The 18,147-nt window shown below is 39.5% G+C and overlaps 1 protein-coding gene across 11 annotated transcripts in view; it reads left to right on the top strand.

Moving 5' to 3' along the window:
* The window catches only part of Hipk3 (homeodomain interacting protein kinase 3), an 86,092-nt gene that overhangs the window by 19,034 nt on the left and 48,911 nt on the right, over window positions 1-18,147 (top strand). For all 11 annotated transcript variants that reach the window (XM_075961592.1, XM_075961588.1, XM_075961589.1 and 8 more), the window contains one exon: window positions 7,663-8,758. In XM_075961592.1, the coding sequence (XP_075817707.1) occupies window positions 7,665-8,758 (1,094 nt within the window). In that variant the 5' untranslated portion in view covers window positions 7,663-7,664. The remainder of the gene's footprint in view (window positions 1-7,662; window positions 8,759-18,147) is intronic.

The following is an 18,147-nucleotide window of genomic DNA, read 5'->3' as shown; positions in this document are numbered from 1 at the left end:
ATTTTAGACATTTGCACTACTGATCATGTTTTCTTTCTTCCTTTCTTTTCTTTTTTTAATCTCTCTGTGTAGCCTTGGCTGTCCTAGAATTCACTATGTGGATCAGGCTAGCCTCAGACTCAATGTCTTCTGAATTCTGGGATTAAAGGTTTACTTAACCACACCTGGTTTAAATTTATTTTAAAAATATGTTTGGTTTTTGGTGTGTATGTCTGTGTGGTCTTGTTTAGTTTTTTCTTTTTGTGGTACTGGAGATTTGACTTAAGGCCTTTCACATGGTAGGTAATGTGCTTGCCTGCTAGTGCGTGTTCATATGTGTGCGTGCGTGTGTTGTGTAGGCATGTGCGTGCCATGATGCCTGAACATGGGAGGCAGAGGACAACTTTGTGGAGTCGATTTTCTTTCTACCTTTTTGTGGATTCTGTTTCTGCTTTTAATTTCTGAGACAAGATTTCCCTGTATAGCCCTGGCTGTCCTGGAACTCACTGGCTGAGTTTACCAGGCTGGCCTTGAACTCTAGAGATCCGCCTGTCTCTGCCTTCCAAAGGCTGGAAGTGTGCTACCGTTGCCTGACTTTCTTGTGGATTCTGGGTTCGAACTCAGGTAGACCAGCTTGCATAGCAAGTGTTTTTATCTATTGAGGGATCTCACTGATGTCTACTGCTGTTGAGACAGCTTTTATTTATTTATTCCCTTAAATTCTAAACTCTGGTCTGGTTTGGCAGCGGGCTCCATGGATCTGCCACTCTCCACCTCCCCAGTGCTGGGGTTACAAACATGTGCACGTGTCTGGCTTTTAAAATGTGACTTCTGGGAGTCAAACTCAGGTTGCAAGCACTCGCTGTGTCCCCAGCCATTCAGTCCTCAGCAGGCATGCACACACATGTGCCTATGCTTAATTTTGAGATAGTGTCTCATTAAGTTACCCATTTGGGCATTTAAACTTGTGATCTTGCCTCAGCCTCTCACATGCCTAGATTATAGGCCTGACTATTAAAAAAAATATTTTTTTGTGACATGTAACTCAGGCTGGCCTTGAATCTTTATATAGCCAAGGTTAGAATTGAACTCCAAATGATACATGAATGTGCTATCACACTAAGTGTGGTTTCAAAATTAATATAATGATCTGGGCAGCCATGGTGCACACTTAAATCCCAGCACTCGGGAGACAGAAGCAGGTGGATCTCTGAGTTTGAAGCCAACTTTGTATTCAGAGCGAGTTCCAGGACAAGCCAAGGCTACACAGCAAAACCCTGTGTATTAAAAAAAAAAATCATCTCTTTGTTTTTCAGTACATGACTCAAAGGCACCGGGGATGGGGAAGCTCAGTAGTAATTTGCTGGTGCTCACTTAGTATATGAGTCTGCCTAGATCTTATCACGAGGTGTAGTATTTTAAAGTTTTCATCAGTAATTCCAGTGAATGAACAGGTTACTTGTCAAGCTCCCAATGACGTCAAGTTACTATAAGCGTTAGTGTAGGAGTGCTGATGAACAGAGAACATTCACTTCACACCCTTTAGGATGGCTGGCCTAAGCAAAGTGCTGATGAGGCCTTGCAGAAATCAGCATAAGAAATGGTTGAATTGCAATTGAACACTTACTGACTTAAAAAAGTAAAAATGAAATAACCTTGTTACCCTGTAATTCTACTTCACGGTGTATACGCAAAAGAGATACTTGTGAAGTCATGCTCCGGCGACATTATTTGTAGCAGTAGAAGGCGGATACAGTGAGGAGAGGTGCCTGATTTTGTTCTGAGTTCTGGGATTAATTTGTACATTGGTGTATTTTTGTGTGACACGTTCCTCTGAGACTGAAACATTTCCATCCTCCAGGAAGCTCCTTAAACAGGAGGCAAACAACTTGAAATAGTTCAGGAAAACTGTGAAACTGACCAGATTCTAGGCGTTTTCTGCCAGAGTAAGCAATAAAAACTGAGAGTTCCTCTCAGACGAGAAGAGTTGAGGCACAAAGACGACTCTGAGACCAAACCAGCTGCCTGTAAGAGACAGGAACCAGCGGAGTTGTCCGGGAGAGGTGTAGACCAGTGGAGTTGTCCAGGAGAGGTGTAGACCAGTGGAGTTGTCCGGGAGAGGTTTAGACCAGTGGAGTTGTCCGGGAGAGGTTTAGACCAGTGGAGTTGTCCAGGAGAGGTGTAGACCAGTGGAGTTTTGTCCAGGAGAGGTGTAGACCAGTGGAGTTGTCCGGGAGAGGTGTAGACCAGTGGAGTTGTCCGGGAGAGGTTTAGACCAGTGGAGTTGTCCAGGAGAGGTGTAGACCAGCGGAGGCACCGGAAAAGGACACTTTCCAGCCTATTGAGCTGCCTGCAGGATGTGCTGTGTGCTCCAGGTTTCCGGTTTTGTGAGTTGTCTTTTATGTTGGGTGGGTTTCAGGGATGTCGCTGCCTTTGAGCCATTTTTGCTCCTGTAAGCAGCCTCTCACCAATATTCCTATAATTCCACTAAAACTCCTGGTTCACCAAGATGGGCTTTGTTGGTATCTGTTCTTTGGCCTGTCATGGATTTCTGTCTGGGGTGTATAGCATTTCCCTGGGAAAAGTTTTATCACCCAACATATATTTACCTCACATGGCATCTTTTAATTACATGTTTAATTTCCTGTTCCAGCCCCTTCTCCCCCTTTTTTGAGAGTTTCCCTGTGTAGTCTTGGCTGTCTTAGAACTACCTCTGTAGACCACACTGACCTCAAACTCAGAAGAGATCCATCCACCTGTCTCTGCTTCTTGATTGCTGAATCTACTTATTTTTAATGTATTTGAAAGAGTTGATGGGTGACCTCTCTCTCTCTCTCTCTCTCTCTCTCTCTCTCTCTCTCTCTCTCTCTCTCTCTCTCTTCTCTGTGTAGCTCTGGCTGTCCTGGACCAGGCTGGTCTTGAACTCACAAGAGATATGTCTATTTGTGCCTCCTGAGTGGAGTTGATAGGCTATTAAGATGAAAGATGCAAGCCTTAATCCCAGCACAATGAAGGGGCAGGAGTAGGCCCTTAGTTGAAGGCCAGCTTGGTACACATAACAAACAGCAGTAAAATAACATCAAAAGTAGAAGCAACTCTAGTGTCCATCCATGGATGGATGAATAAAATGTTGTATATACACACACACATGAAATACCGATTAATTTTACAAAGAAAGAAAATCCAGTTGCATGTTATAACATGGATGAACTTTGACATTATTCTAAGTCATAAAAAGGCAAATATGAGACCATTTATGAGGTATATTTTGAAGTCAAATTCATAGAACAGAAAATTATTGATGGTTGCTAGAGTCGTGAGTCCTATTTTCAGTTGCAAAAGAGGGCTGTGTTAGGACGGAGGTGTGATTATACAGCATTGGGGATATATTTAATGCCACCAAATAGTAACTTAAAATGGTTAAAATTGTAAGCTTTATATAGTATATAATATCTATCTATATAGACATAGATAAAAACTGGTTTTCAAGGGGGAAGAGGTTTCAAAAATGAAGGTTTGGACAGGTGAAAGGAAATTGAATGAGGGGGCTCTAAGAAACTATTGACTCTTACATTTCTTTTGTTATTTAATTAGCCCTGTTACACAGAAGGCATAGTTAAGTTTGGCAGAAAATATTTCAGAAATTTCTTATTAGCTAAAAGAATTCAATATGTTAGCAAAGTATTTCTGTCTTGGATCCTGCTTTTTTTTTTCTTCAGTAGACCCAGTATTATGCATAAGAAGAAACCAGGAGAGCATGTCAATGGTCAGACATGTGTCTGTGGATGTTCATGTTGCATATATGTGGGTTGTTACAGACAGTAGGGTTCAGTTAGGATTTCAAGTTTACTATAGGGTTAGAAGAGAAAAATGCATGTCCTTGTCCATTTAGTCTGCTACCACAAAATTCTGTAAAGAACAAAGATTTATTGCTCATTGTTTTGTAGGCTGCAAAGTCCCAAGATAAAGGTACAAGCAGATACGGGGTTTGTTGAAGGCTTGCACTCTGCTCCAAAGATAGCTTCTAGCTGTGATCTCACGTGGTAAGGGGCAAAGAAGCTCCCTGAAGAAGCTCTTTTTATGAAAGGGAGCCCTCATGTCCTAATCAGCTACCAACACCCCTTCTATTGTATTTTTGATTTAGGGTCTCCCTCTGTAGCCCAGGCTTTTCTTGACCTTATGTCAATCCCTCTGCCTCAGCCTACCAGATTCTTGGTGGGTAGGAAGGGTTTTAATAAACAAATTTTGAGAGACTGTAAACATTTAAATAAAGTACCTGAAATGAGAGCTCTGGGTGTGGTTGTATACACCTGCAATTCTTTTCTTGGGGCTAAGGCAGGAGGATTGCTGTGGGTTTTAGGCTAGCCTCAGCTACAAGCAAAAAGAATCTGAAGCAAATAAGCCTGAGAAATAAAAGTTTAATGGCTTCTCCATCAGGAGCCTTTACTATACTCCTAAGTAATAGTTTTAGGCATCCCCCACTATCAAAGAGGTTAGTATTTCAAAACCTATTCCTTAGTCTGCTGATAAGAACAAGCAGCAAAAGACATGAATAATATAGCTCCAGAATGCAACATGGTTCCTATTACAGTGAAAAATAATAAGGCATAGTATTGTGTAAAAGCAGTGTTTTGGACTCCATGGTGGTTAGTTGTGTGTACAGCAATTGGTATTAAGTGATTTTTATATTTGATTTTGGATTTATGGGTAAGAATTATATAGGTATTTTGAAAATTAGGCGTATCATAGGAGAGTTATCATTGATGCTATGATTGGGCAGCCTTACAAAAATGCATAATATATGAGTTTGATATGTCTAGAAAGATTTTTCAGTGTGGTATTGATTCATTAATTTAGCTGGGCATTTGATCCCAGCACCAGGGAACCAGAAGCATGTGAATCTCTCTGAGTTTGTTGCCATCCTGATCGAAATTGGAAACTCCATGCCTGTCACACTGGCACCGTGAGTCTCTGCCTTAAATTGTGGTGAATTGGCACAGCTTTGGAATATAGGACAGGTGCCGGGAACATTTTAAGGAAGCAGATGAACCTCCTTAGGTTTAAATCCTAGAGTTTCAGTTGCAGTATTTTCTACTTACTGAACATCAAGTCTTCATCTGACTGTGAAGTTTGTCTCTGACTTTATACGAGGAACTTAGGAATCTGGTAGGTGGAACACAAGAAACTTTTGGAAGTTTTATTTCAGTTGTGGTGTATTTACTTCTTTTTCTTTACATCGTAGTTTTGAGACCTTAAGTCAATTACTTGGTCCCTTTGGTTTTCTTTCTTGTTTAAAATTTTATTTTATTTATTTATTTATTTTGGTTTTTCGAGACAGGGTTTCTCTGTGGTTTTGGAGCCTGTCCTGGAACTAGCTCTTGTAGACCAGGCTGGTCTCGAACTTTATTATGTGGGTGCATGCATGGTGTGTGTGTGTGTGTGTGTGTGCATGCATGTGTGCATGTGTGCGTGCTCTCATGCATACCATGACTCTCTTGGGGTTCAGAAGGCAATTTTGTGGAGCTAGTTATCTCCATATAGCTCGGGTAAGTTCTGGGGATTGAGCTAAGGTTGCTAGCCTTGTGCAGCAAATGCCTTTACTCACTGGTATTTAATGATCTTAACAGCAAATTAGAAAGATATCAAGATCACTAAGCCAAATATTATAAAACATTATTAAACATTTGCATAATTATTCTCCCATAGGTAGCTCTTTCTAAAATTCTTTTAGCTTTGTTATCTTTAATATTGTGGCTATTGCATACTGTGATGTAATCCATTATTTCTGAGATAAACAATTGATAGTTATGATACGTTGAATTAGGAGGTGACACAGTTAATGCAGTCCAGAGAAAATTGGGTTGAATAAAGTTAATTTTTGTGTAGCATATGTACATATGCATGTATGGGTGTGTACTCGTGATGGTGTGTATGTGTAGGTGAGAGGAGGGTGTAAGTGTCTTCTTACTCCTTGACACAGGGTCTCATTAAACGCTTGGGGCTTGCAGAGTCAGCTAGATTGGCTGGCCAGCAAGTCCCACCCATTCTATCTCTCCGTTAGCTTTTTACATGAGTGTTTGGATTGATCTCAGGTTCTCATGCTTGTGCTCAAATAAATGGTCTTACTCAATGAGTCATCTCTTTAGAAGTTAATAGAACCACCCAAAATTTATTGAACATGAATTTTACATTCTAGACAGTTTGATTCAGATCTAGTGTGGAAGACATGTGTATACTGACAGTTACAGTACAATGAGTCTAAAGGAGAAGAGTGTGTGGGGGGTGTTCTGAATCTCTGAATGCCTAGCTCTTCTTGGAAGGTTTGTGGTACACAAGCAGGATAGTACTGAATTATTTTGGTCAGATCCTAAAGGAGTTTGCAGTGTGCTCAGGGGTAGATGCAAAGAAGGGTATAACTAAAGAGAACAAGTGGGACTTTGTGTGCAAGGAAAGAACACGGATATTAAAGTTTTGTCAGATGGTAATTTTCACTTGTTTTACATGTTGTTGTGTGATAGACTAAATAGTTGGGGTAGGTTAAATAGTTTTAATTAATGTGTTTTAAGCTGTGGTACTGAGGATTTGTTGTGTGTGTGTCTTAAGTTTGTATACATGGATTAGCAGTTGCTGGATTGTATATTACATGAATTCTCAGGTCATAAGGGAGAAAGTCAGCTGTGCCAGTAACATGTTAAATCCTCTTTTGTATCTGTGTTGTACTGGAGACAGATACTATTTACAGAGTCACTGTGCACTCCTTGACTGTTAGATAAGGTCAGACCAAAATCCATAGAAATCCAGGTAGTATCTGGGAATTTAGGCAACATGAAAGAAACTGGATAGAAAGCCATTAAGTTGTCTTTGTAGTGCAATGAATGCTCTTTAAGATGAAAGGCTATTGTATTTGGCAAGTAGAATATAGGGTCAGAGCTGTTCATGAAAAGGATGGCCCTTTTAATCCTTGTATGTATGTATATACTAAAGCACACATAGTCGTTTCTACCTGGTTGTAAACTGTGTTGGCCGGTTCACTGAGTGTGTGAAGTGTATGCATGTGTAAGAGTGAGCATGTAGAGTCCAGAGGCTGTGTCAGGTATCTCCTGCCACCCTCTACCTGTTCCTTTGAGGCTAGCCCTGGAGCTCCCAGTTTTTAGCAAGACTGGATGCCGGCAAGCCCCACGTCCTCGTGTCTCTGTTCTCAGTACTGGAATTATGGCCATGCATGGGACCACACCCAACTTTCCATGGGTACTGACGGGGCTCTGAACTCCGGTCCTCATTGTTTGCAGCAAGTGCTCCTAACCCTGAACTGCCTCCTAGCTGATGGCTCATAAGTCATATTTTGTTGAGAGAGTATTTTGTTTTTGCCACACCTGCGCCACTTGTTTAAGGGATTGTACTATTTCTTTTGTGAGGAAATGGTTGGCGCAGTTTCTACTGTGTATGTTGGTCAGCATAGCTGTTCAGAAAGTATTTCCCCCACTAGCTGAGGTCTTGAGAACTAATGTGGAGATACCGAAGATCTCATCTCCTCCCAAGGGAAAAATCTTAATGAAATTTTAAATTACTATTATTTTAGCAATTATGAATTTGATCCTAAAAGTTTTTTTTTTTTTTTTTTTTACAGCTTAAAGTTGAGGAAAACCTATTTTTTTGATTAACATTTTCTTCTTCTTTCTGCAGGTATGGCCTCACAAGTCTTGGTCTACCCACCATATGTTTATCAAACTCAGTCAAGTGCCTTTTGTAGTGTGAAGAAACTCAAAGTAGAGCCAAGCAGTTGTGTTTTCCAGGAGAGAAACTATCCACAGACCTATGTGAATGGTAGAAACTTTGGAAACTCTCATCCTTCCACGAAGGGTAGTGCTTTTCAGACAAAGATACCATTTACTAAACCTCGAGGACACAGCTTTTCATTGCACGCAGGAGCCGTTGTTGTCAAAGACACTGCCGGTGCTACAAAGGTCATAGCTCAAGCGCAGCAAGCTGGAGTGGAGACACCTCGGACCGTGGTCTGGAGAAACAGGTTACATTTCCTAGAAGGTCCCCAGCGATGTGGATTGAAGCGCAAGAGTGAGGAGTTGGATAATCACAGCGGCGCAATGCAGATTGTCGATGAGCTGTCCATACTTCCTGCAATGTTGCAAACCAACATGGGAAATCCAGTGACAGTTGTGACGACGACTACAGGATCGAAACAGAACTGTACCAGCGGAGAAGGCGATTATCAGTTAGTACAGCATGAAGTCTTATGCTCCATGAAGAACACATATGAAGTCCTTGATTTTCTTGGTCGTGGCACTTTTGGCCAGGTTGTTAAATGCTGGAAGAGAGGGACAAATGAAATTGTAGCAATCAAAATTTTGAAGAACCACCCTTCTTACGCACGCCAAGGGCAGATAGAAGTGAGCATATTAGCAAGACTCAGTACTGAGAATGCTGATGAGTACAACTTCGTGCGGGCCTACGAGTGCTTCCAGCACCGCAACCATACCTGCCTGGTCTTTGAGATGCTGGAACAAAACCTGTACGACTTTCTGAAGCAAAATAAATTCAGCCCCCTACCCCTGAAGGTGATTCGACCTGTTCTTCAGCAAGTGGCCACTGCACTGAAGAAGTTAAAAAGTCTTGGTTTAATTCATGCTGACCTCAAACCAGAGAATATTATGTTGGTGGATCCTGTTCGACAGCCATACAGGGTTAAAGTGATAGACTTTGGGTCGGCCAGCCATGTATCAAAGACTGTTTGTTCAACATATCTACAATCTCGGTACTACAGGTAGGCAACAACTGCTTTTTAATTGTTTAACAATTGCTGAGTTTCTGCTAAGTGACATTTGATAGGAGTATGTGATGAGAGACTGCTTTGGTTAAATAAGGAAATCAGTAAGGTCTATTTAGGTTTGAAGTTTTAAAAAGATGTGAAAAACCCAGGTATAAAATCGCTTCAGGGACAATAGAAATCTACTAGTTCCATGCAGTAGACATCTGGTTATTGTTTTATTATTAATAGAAGATAGGAAAGAATGCCATACAAATAAGATTATAATTGCAAGTCTTTAAATGTTTAAAAATGTTGTTTGAAAGTAGTTTTGTAGTTTTTGTATATTCTTGGAGCATTTCAGTGATTGAGAAAGGTGATTTCTTTACATTTTTAGTTGTGTGTGCACATGCTGTGGTGCATATGTAAAGTCTAAGGACAACTGTGGGACTCTGGTCTTTTCTGTCTACCATGTGGGTCCCTGAGATTGAACCCAGGTCATCAGACTTGGTGACAAATGCCTTTGCCTGCTGAGCCATCGCTAGTCCTGGAGAAGTAATTTAATAAACACATTATAGAAATTAGGAGGTCAGGCCATTTTTCTGACTAATGATTAAGATTCACATGTATTTACATAGCTGCCATGAGTTTTTTCTATGTCTGTGCTATGAGTAATGTTACGTTAGTGTTAGTGCTGTTTGTGGAAGAAACTGAAGACAAAAATAATTTCCATGCAGCTATTGACAGAGCTATTGACAATGTCAAGATTAGTGTAATGCTAGCCTGAAGTACTGTAGTCTCAGAGGCTAGCTCATGCTGAATAAGGTTCAAAACAGCAAAAGTTTCATTGTGAATATGAAAATGCCTTTGAATTCATCATTTGAGTTCCCAGTTCATAAACTGGGGAGTAAGTTACTTAACATTTCAGCGTGAATGCTGAGATATTTCTTTGTCCTCTATAACGCCATGATTGCTGACACAGTGGGAGCAAACACAGGGGCAGTACTGGCAGCAGGGGTGGTCGTTCATCAGTTACTGAATAGATGGAGATGCAGTTTATGGCCAGAGGTTGCTATGTCATGTGGGTTATAAACTTTGACCCAACAAGGGGGTAGTTGTTTTGGTATCTCATCTGCCTTTGTACTACTTCTGATTTTCCTGATTAGTCTTCTGTAATACCTTGCACAAATAAGAAGTAAGCTGGTCATCTACAAATATCAACTCTGTGTGCCTTGTTATTAGTAAGTTATCAGAAGGGATGCCATGATCATGTAATTTAGTTATAATTAAATGTACTGATATAAGTATTAGGAATTAGAAATGTAGTCTGATTGATCCTTAGTATATTTTAGATGGCATTATTTCTAGTATTATAGTTCAGAATACCACTCTTAAAACTGTTTAGATGTTAGATTTGGAGGTACATATTTTTAATCCAGTAATGGGGAGGCAGAGGCAGGAGGGTCTCTCTGAGCTGGAGAGCAGCCTACACAGTGAGACTGTGTCTCAGAACAAACACACACACACACACACACACACACACACACACACACACACACACACACTAAAAAACACTTTTTCAGTAACCAATGGGTAATTTGCTGTTGCAGCAGAGTGGCAGACCTTACTTATTTTCACATAATTAAATTGACTTGATCCTCTGTCCTCCTAAACCCTCTTTTTTTCTTTTTCCTAGTTTATTGAAATGTAAGATTCAATTTTAGCTGATTTTTTTCCCCCCAGGAAAAATGATTTTGAAATCTTACTCAATTGCATGAAAAGAATCGTGCTTCTTCCTCCTCGTATCCTTTGTACGTCATAGACTGTGCGTTCCGAGCTTTGCCTGGCCAGCTAGTGTATGATATAAACTCAGTTCCAGCTGCCTGGTTCCTATTATTAGTTTACTTGTTAGAAATGACTTCATTCTGTTTGGGTCCTGCGTTATTTCCATGTCAGACTCTGTGCTGTGTGATGTCTAGCCTCCTTTTCATGACTGAAGTGTTTAGGAGGAGAACACACAACAGCAAAAACATTAGCCCATTTTTTTTATACTTGAGAATTTCTGTTGGTTTATTAAAAGTTTCAAAAGAATAAAGAGACTCCTTTGAAAATCAATCTAAAAATGCTAAATGTTTTATGATCCTGTTTTCTAGCATTAGGCCTTTCCATAAATATTAGCCTGTGTGTTAAGAATGGAATAAAATTATGAATAATAGCTAAGTATAATTTCCATTCTGTTTATTTATAAATTTTGGGTTATTTACCTGGCTTCCAGAAGCTGCACAGAACTAAGATTAGTCACAGGTTCTGTGTTTAGAGTTTAAAAAAATAGGAAATTTGTATTCACTAAACAAAAGCTGATGCCTATGTTTTGGATGATTCTGCATTGATAAAAAACTGAAAATGGACTTGATGACAGTTATATTTAAGAGATAGAATAATTAGTAAATATTATAATAATGATTAGTAGATAGATTAGCATAAATATAATAGTTCTTAATTAGGTACTGTCCTAATGTCTGGTATATTTTTGCATGAAAATGGCAGCTAGCTATTACTTTATTTCAAAAGTTGCACATCATTTGATCCCTGCTGTTTCTGTCTTAGCTTATGACAAGGTCACTTAGATACTGTGTGATTAACAAATGGAAGCATAATGAGTATTTTAAGGTAGGGACACTATAGGTGCATCCTAGTTTCTAAGGTAAATGATTACATCTAGACACAGATTCATGTGGTACCTGTTTGAACTGTGCAACATGAATGTAGTAGGGATATCTTAAAATAGACAGGCGTAGTGACCAGACGTTGTTGACTACTATAGATGGTGAGGCTGTCTAGCTCCTGCAGTGATGGAAGCCAGAAGTACATGCTAAGGGCATTGATTTGCTCAAGGTCAGCATGTTCTAAATTCAGCTGCCTGAGCGTGGTTTCTGTCAAGAACACGTAGGGCTTTTGAATGTGGAAAGGTTTAGCAGCAGAAGGTTCTGTATTTATGAGGTGTTGTGGCAATATTCAGGTCATGAAGTTCTTTTTTTTTTTCCTTTTTTTAAATATAGAATTTTAGCCTGTGGGTCTCAGCTATTTCAGAGCAGAGACAGGAAAGTGGGCTATAAAGTAACCTGCTTAACAGGTTATATGCTAATATATATATATATATATATACACACATATATATTATATACACATATATTTTACTGTATTACTAATTGGTGGTAATTGCTATTGAAGTAAAGCCTGCTTTGTAGGAATGAGGGTATAACTCAGTGAGGCCTCTCACCTTGTTGTGGTTCTATCCCCAACTTGGGGTAGGTTGGGAGGCTTGTTGTTATTCTTGACATAGTACAGAAAGGTAGAATGATGAAAATTCGATATCAATTCTTCTTTAGGGCATACCTACATCTCATTTCTTCTTGGACCAAGAAGTATCAAAGGTAAAATTCCTATATCAAAATTAAGTCATATACAAAGAACCATAATGATTGATACTTTATTATATAGGTTACCTTATTTAGTATGTATGTATGTATGTATGTATGTATGTATGTATGTGTCTATCTATCTATCTACTATCTATCTATCTATCTATCTATCTATCTATCTATCTATCTATCTATCTATCTATCTATCTATCTATCTATCTACAGGCCTGGGTATTCTCTATGTAGACTAGGCTGGCCTTATAAGCTTATGACTGTCCTCTGCCTCCTGAGAGCTGAGTGCATGCTTTAGAGTAGCTACTGCTATACTGTCTCATTTTTGTTTTCAAAGCAATTTTAACTCTGCTTTGTTTCTCCCCTCTCTCTGTCTCTCTCTGGAATATTGGAGAGTGGGAGGATAAAGTCTTCCTATATAAGCCTAGGATGGCCGGGAACTTAATCTGTAGCCCAGACTGGCCTTGAGCTTAAATCATTTAAAGCATACAACTCTAACACTTTGATTATAGTCATAACTCTACACTGGTGAATCAATCCTCCAAAGAACACTCCCTCAGCCATTTTCTCCAACCTTCTCATCTCCCTGCCCCATTGACCTCCAATCAAGGTTTATCATGTTGTAACGTGGATGAGTAGCAAGTATCAGCAGTTTATTTCTTTTTATTGAGTTTTAGAGATGCAACATCATATGTTTGTGATCATGAATGGTTGGAAATCTAAAAAGGTATGTTACCAGTGAAAATAATATAGGAATAGAAATTGTAACATTGTCAATGATTAGGACTGTTTCCCAAACTACCTAGTGCCTGTAGAGTGGGATGCCTTGTGCCGCGTGCGTTGGACTAGCACAAAAACAACCCCAGCCTGAATTGTAAAGTGCAAGAGCTTAATAGAAAGGGTGGTTTTTTCTTTTATATTTTTTTCAATTTTTTTAGTTTGAAATAGTTTTAGACATATAAAATACTACCATTTTACCTCCTTAGTTTTCCCACACATTTTTCTGTACACAGACACACACACATGCACGCTCACATGTGTGCACACACACAGAGTTTCAGATAACAAAGCCCCTTTACCTCTAAATAGTTCTGTGTATATTTCCTAGATACAAGGACATTTTTGGGCCAGCAGGATGGTTCAGTGGGTACTTGAGCCTGGCATGGGTTACAGAGCCCATCTAAAAGCTGAGAAGACTCCTGAAAGTTGTCCTTTGTCCTGAATGCTGGGATTAAAGGCATAGATAACCACTGTCCGCTCAATTTCTTTATTTTATTTGAGAATGGTTATTTAGCAAAAAGATCTGTATGCTAATGTAAGTGTACTTATTGATATGAGAGTATCAGTGCTTTCTCATGCCCTTTTCATGGTAAAACTAGAAAATATGTGGTGTGTGTTTATGCTCTACTTTTCTACAGGTCTGTATAATAAAGACATGGATACATGCTTGTACATCTGGTTCTGACACATTGAGCTTCTCTCTCTCTCTCTCTCTCTCTCTCTCTCTCTCTCTCTCTCTCAGACACACACACACACACACACACACACACACACAGTCTCACTCTGTACACTAGGCTGGTCTTAAATGCACAGAGATCTACCTGTCTCTGCCTCTAGAATGCTGGGATTAAAGGCATGCGCTACTATACCCAGCTATGGTTGCTATTTTAAAGCATTAGTGTTATAATCCGAATATATAAAGTTTTTATCACAGCTTTCCTACCCAGCTACTGGGAGCTATCTTAATGGCTTTGAACAGTCTTATATAGCCCAGGCTGATTTTTACCTTACTGTGTAACTGAAGCTTGAACTCTTGATTCACCTACCTCCATCTCTTGAGTACTGAGATTGGAGTCATGCTCATTTCCTATGCTCAGCAAATTTTAGACCTTCTGAATGATAATATATGTTTTGAAGTTGGGGGCAGTGCTTAGTAGGTGAGGATTGTGTTGATGTAGTAGCCTAGGCATCTTTCTGTACCTTTACCATCTTGTTGGCCTTGGATGTGATATTTCTAAAAAACTACAGTTTGGAATTATTTTTAATTACTTAATCCTTTTCTATATATGTTCTGCCTTGGACACACTTGGTCAATATTGTTCCTTTGTGTTCTGAAAAAGGAAGACTACATTTGTAAACTCTATTGCCCTCTTGAACTGACACTTTAAATTTTTATTTACTTACTTCATTCATTCATTTATTTATTTTTGTTTCCCTGTGTATTCCTGGCTGTTCTGGAACTCCTATCTGTAGACCAGGCTGGCCTTGAATTCAGAGATCCGCCAGCCTCTGCATCCAGAGTGCTGGGATTAAAGGCGTGGATCACCTGGCACACAGCTTTGTTTTTTTAAACAGAGTTTATGAGGATTTCTCTTTTAGATTTTTATTTATTTTACTTTACATGTATGGGCAGTTTGCCTGCACACATATATGTGTACTACGTGTGTGTCTGTTGGATGACCTGGAACTGGTGTTGTGTGCTACCATGTAGGTGATGGGAATTGAACTGATGTTCTTTGCCAGAACAAGTGCTCTTAACCACTGAGCCATCTCTCCAGCCCTTTTGTGCTAACATTTTAATATTAGTATTCACTTTTTAAAATATAATTATTTTTTATTACTTGTTCTTGCTATGTAGCCAAGGCTGGCCTTGAACTCTCAGTAATTTTTCTGCCTCAGCACCCTAGTACTATGATTACAAACATGTTTTGCCATGCTCCGTACAAAAATTATGATTGATTTCTATTATTATTTATTACATTCCCTTTTTTGTTGGCGGTCAGGTGGTGGCACAGTGTGAGTGGAGGTCAGGAGATAACTTAGAGGGTTGGTTCTTCCCATTTGGGTCTTGGGAACTGTAAGCCTTGGTGGCAGGTGCCTTTACCCACTGAGCCATCTCAGGAGCCCAAAAAAGAATTTTATTCTGAAAAGTATTTCTCTCTTTTTTTTGACAAATACATATTTGCCATCCAACCCTCTTCAAGCATATAGTTCACAGTATTCAGTATGTTCATATTGTTCGCTAGAGAATTTCATCTTACGCATCCCAAATGTGTTCTTTAAACAAGACCCTATAACCCCGGTTCTCAGTACCACTGTTCTTTCTCATTCTGTCACCTGGACTCCTGGAAAGCTCATCTCTGCAGCCGCTGTGAGTCGTACCCGTGCCGCTAGGACTGCGGTGGTGCAGCTGTCTCTCAAGATTCCCCCTTCAGTTGCTCGGTTCATGCTGTGATTCTATTTTAATTTTTTTTTTTTGAGGTAGGCTTTCTCTGGGTATCTCTGGCTGTCCTGGAACTCACTCTGTAGACCAGTTGGCCTCTGTCTCCCTGAGTGCTGGGATTGAAGGTGTACCACAACTGCCCAGCTTTATTTTAAATTTTTAAAAAATGATTTATTTATATTTATTTAATGAGCATTGGTGTTTCTCCCACATCTATGTCTGTGTGAGGGTGTCGAATACCCAGGAACTGGAGTTATAGGCAGTTGTGAGCTGCCTTGTGGGTGCTAGGATTGAACTGCGGTCCTCTGGAAGAGCAGCAGGTGCTCTTAACTGCTGGGCCTCTCTCCAGCCCTTTGTTTTGTAGTTTTTGAGGGTCCCCCATGTTGTTTCCATAACATTTTAGAATTTTAATCTGTACTGTATCAGGAATTCAGCTTTTCCTCATCCTTACTGATTCTTGTGGTTTTTTTTTTAATCTTTTAAAAAAGTCTTAGTATTTTCTGTGTTGGGTATTTTTGCTTGCAAGCATATCTGTACATCTGGTGCATGCCTGGTGCTAAGGAGGCCAGAAGAGGATTGGATTCCTGGAACTGTAGTTAGTTAGAGGTGTTTGTGAGCGTGGGTAGGGAATTGAACCTGTGTCCTCTGGAAGAGTAAGCAGTGCTCTTGTCTGCTGAGCCATCTCTCCAGACTCTTGTCTTCTGTCTGATGCCTGGGAAGTGCTCTCTCTCTTTTACTAGGGTTGGACTCAAATTTTTCTGATGCTGGACATCTTTGTAAGCTTGTGGGCTCTTTGTTTCCAGGCTTCTTTCATTGTTCAAATTCTCTAATCAGCAGACATTGAACACATTTTGAGTTCATAAAAAACAAATATTTTTGCTCACAATATGAATACTAGCAAATGGATGGAACTAGGAAACAATCATCCTGAGAGAGGTAACCCAGACCGAGGAAGATAAACATTAGGAATGTACTCACTCATAAGTGGATATTAGCTATAAAATAAATGACAGCCATGGTTAAAAAAAAACTGGACCCAGCACTTGGGAGGCAGAGGTAGGTGGACCTTTGTGACTTGGAGGCCAGCCTGGTATACAGATGAAGCTCTAGGACAGCCAGGGCTATACAGACTAACCCTGTCTCAAAAAATCAAAAACAAAAAAGAATACTGACCAGTGAACAGATTCAGTGTGTATATATTTATTTTTAAAATGTTTAATTGTTAGAACCTGGTACATTATTTTTACCTTGCTTATAGCACTGTTCTTGGGGTCTGTACTGTGGAAAATATTTTAGACAGTATCTATTTTGGTATTGTATGTAACGGACTAAACGCCATCGAAAGAAGAATGAATTGGCCATGTCCTAAATGCTGTTCATTTGAAAAGAGCATTGTGATTAATGTTGCAGTTAGTGTTTGCTATTTCCAGAGATGAGACAAAAATGATATCCTTCCCATGTAATCTTGCCCCCTCATTGTTGTTTTATAATTCACAATGAACTCCTGTATGATGATTCCTGAATTACTTTTATATAATGGTAGTCTTGTGCATAAAAAAGGCTATCAGTGACCAGATGTAAAATGAATAAATAATGATAGAATTGGTGCAGAACAAGGACACTGGAACTCTGAATTTTAATTTCTGTCATCGACTGATGTACTTTATGAATGAGGAAGCTACTTAATATTAGCTTCTACATAGACAGGTAAAGGAACTGCTACTGCCCTTGTGTCTTATAGGTGTGTATTAGTGTACAAAGCTCTAATGTGTAAACGCACAGTAGTGCTACTGTCTAGACATATGACAAAATCAGTTTTTAAAGCTTCATCACAGTTGAGTTTAATTCTGCACATGGTAGCTATAAATATAGAATAAATGTAATGCATGTAAGCTAGACTGATTAGTCACGTCCTCTCAGGCTTGGAAGGCTGTATGCTAAACCTGTTAGTACCTATTATAGTTACTCATAGGTTAAAGAAGACTTATGATGGCCTTTTATTCTAGTCAGTAGAAGCTTTTGATTTGAAAGGCTGTCAGTATTTCCCTTGGACTGTCTAGCTCTGCTGGAAAGGTCCATAGCCTCCTGATGTATATTGGCAGTGGACTGTAGTGAGGACATGGGTTAGATGTCAGCTTCTATACACATGAGCACAGATGCCTATTTATTTCTGTGTCTTCAGCATCTTCCTCTGGCTGGAACTTAGTGCCCTGACTGTTATTAACAACAAGTGTGTTACTGTGGAAGAGTGCCCGTTGTGTGCTGGTGAATAATTCAGGTATCAGCTGTGAGGTGAGATTCTGTTACTTAGGAAACAGACTCCAGTATGTGCTGAGCTTTGACATTAAATAGAAAAAAATGTTGCTTTTGTGAGAAAGCGCAGAACTATAAAAATTGTATTTATTTATCTGAAGTTAAAATCATTTCACTTAATATTTTTAAATTATGAAAGTTTTTGCTTGCTGGGTTTTTTTTGTTTGTTTGTTGTTTTGTTTTGCTTTTTGAGACAGGGTTTCTTTGAGTAGCCCTGGCTGTCCTGGAACTCACTTGGTAGAGCAACCTGGCCTTGAACTCTGAAAGTTTTTAAAAAGGATTTTATTTTTATTTTACTTTTCTTCTGTATCTGTGTTGGAGTATGTGCATGTGAATGCAGGTGCTTGCATAGGCCAGAGGTGTCAGAGGTGGGAACTAGTGCTGAGGTAGCTGTGAGCTAGCTTGCTAGCGTGGGAGTCGGGGACTGAACTCAGGTC

This window comes from Microtus pennsylvanicus, chromosome 2 (genome assembly GCF_037038515.1).
Source record: "Microtus pennsylvanicus isolate mMicPen1 chromosome 2, mMicPen1.hap1, whole genome shotgun sequence".
Lineage (NCBI taxonomy): Eukaryota > Metazoa > Chordata > Mammalia > Rodentia > Cricetidae > Microtus > Microtus pennsylvanicus.
This window is presented reverse-complemented; position numbering and strand designations above follow the sequence as displayed.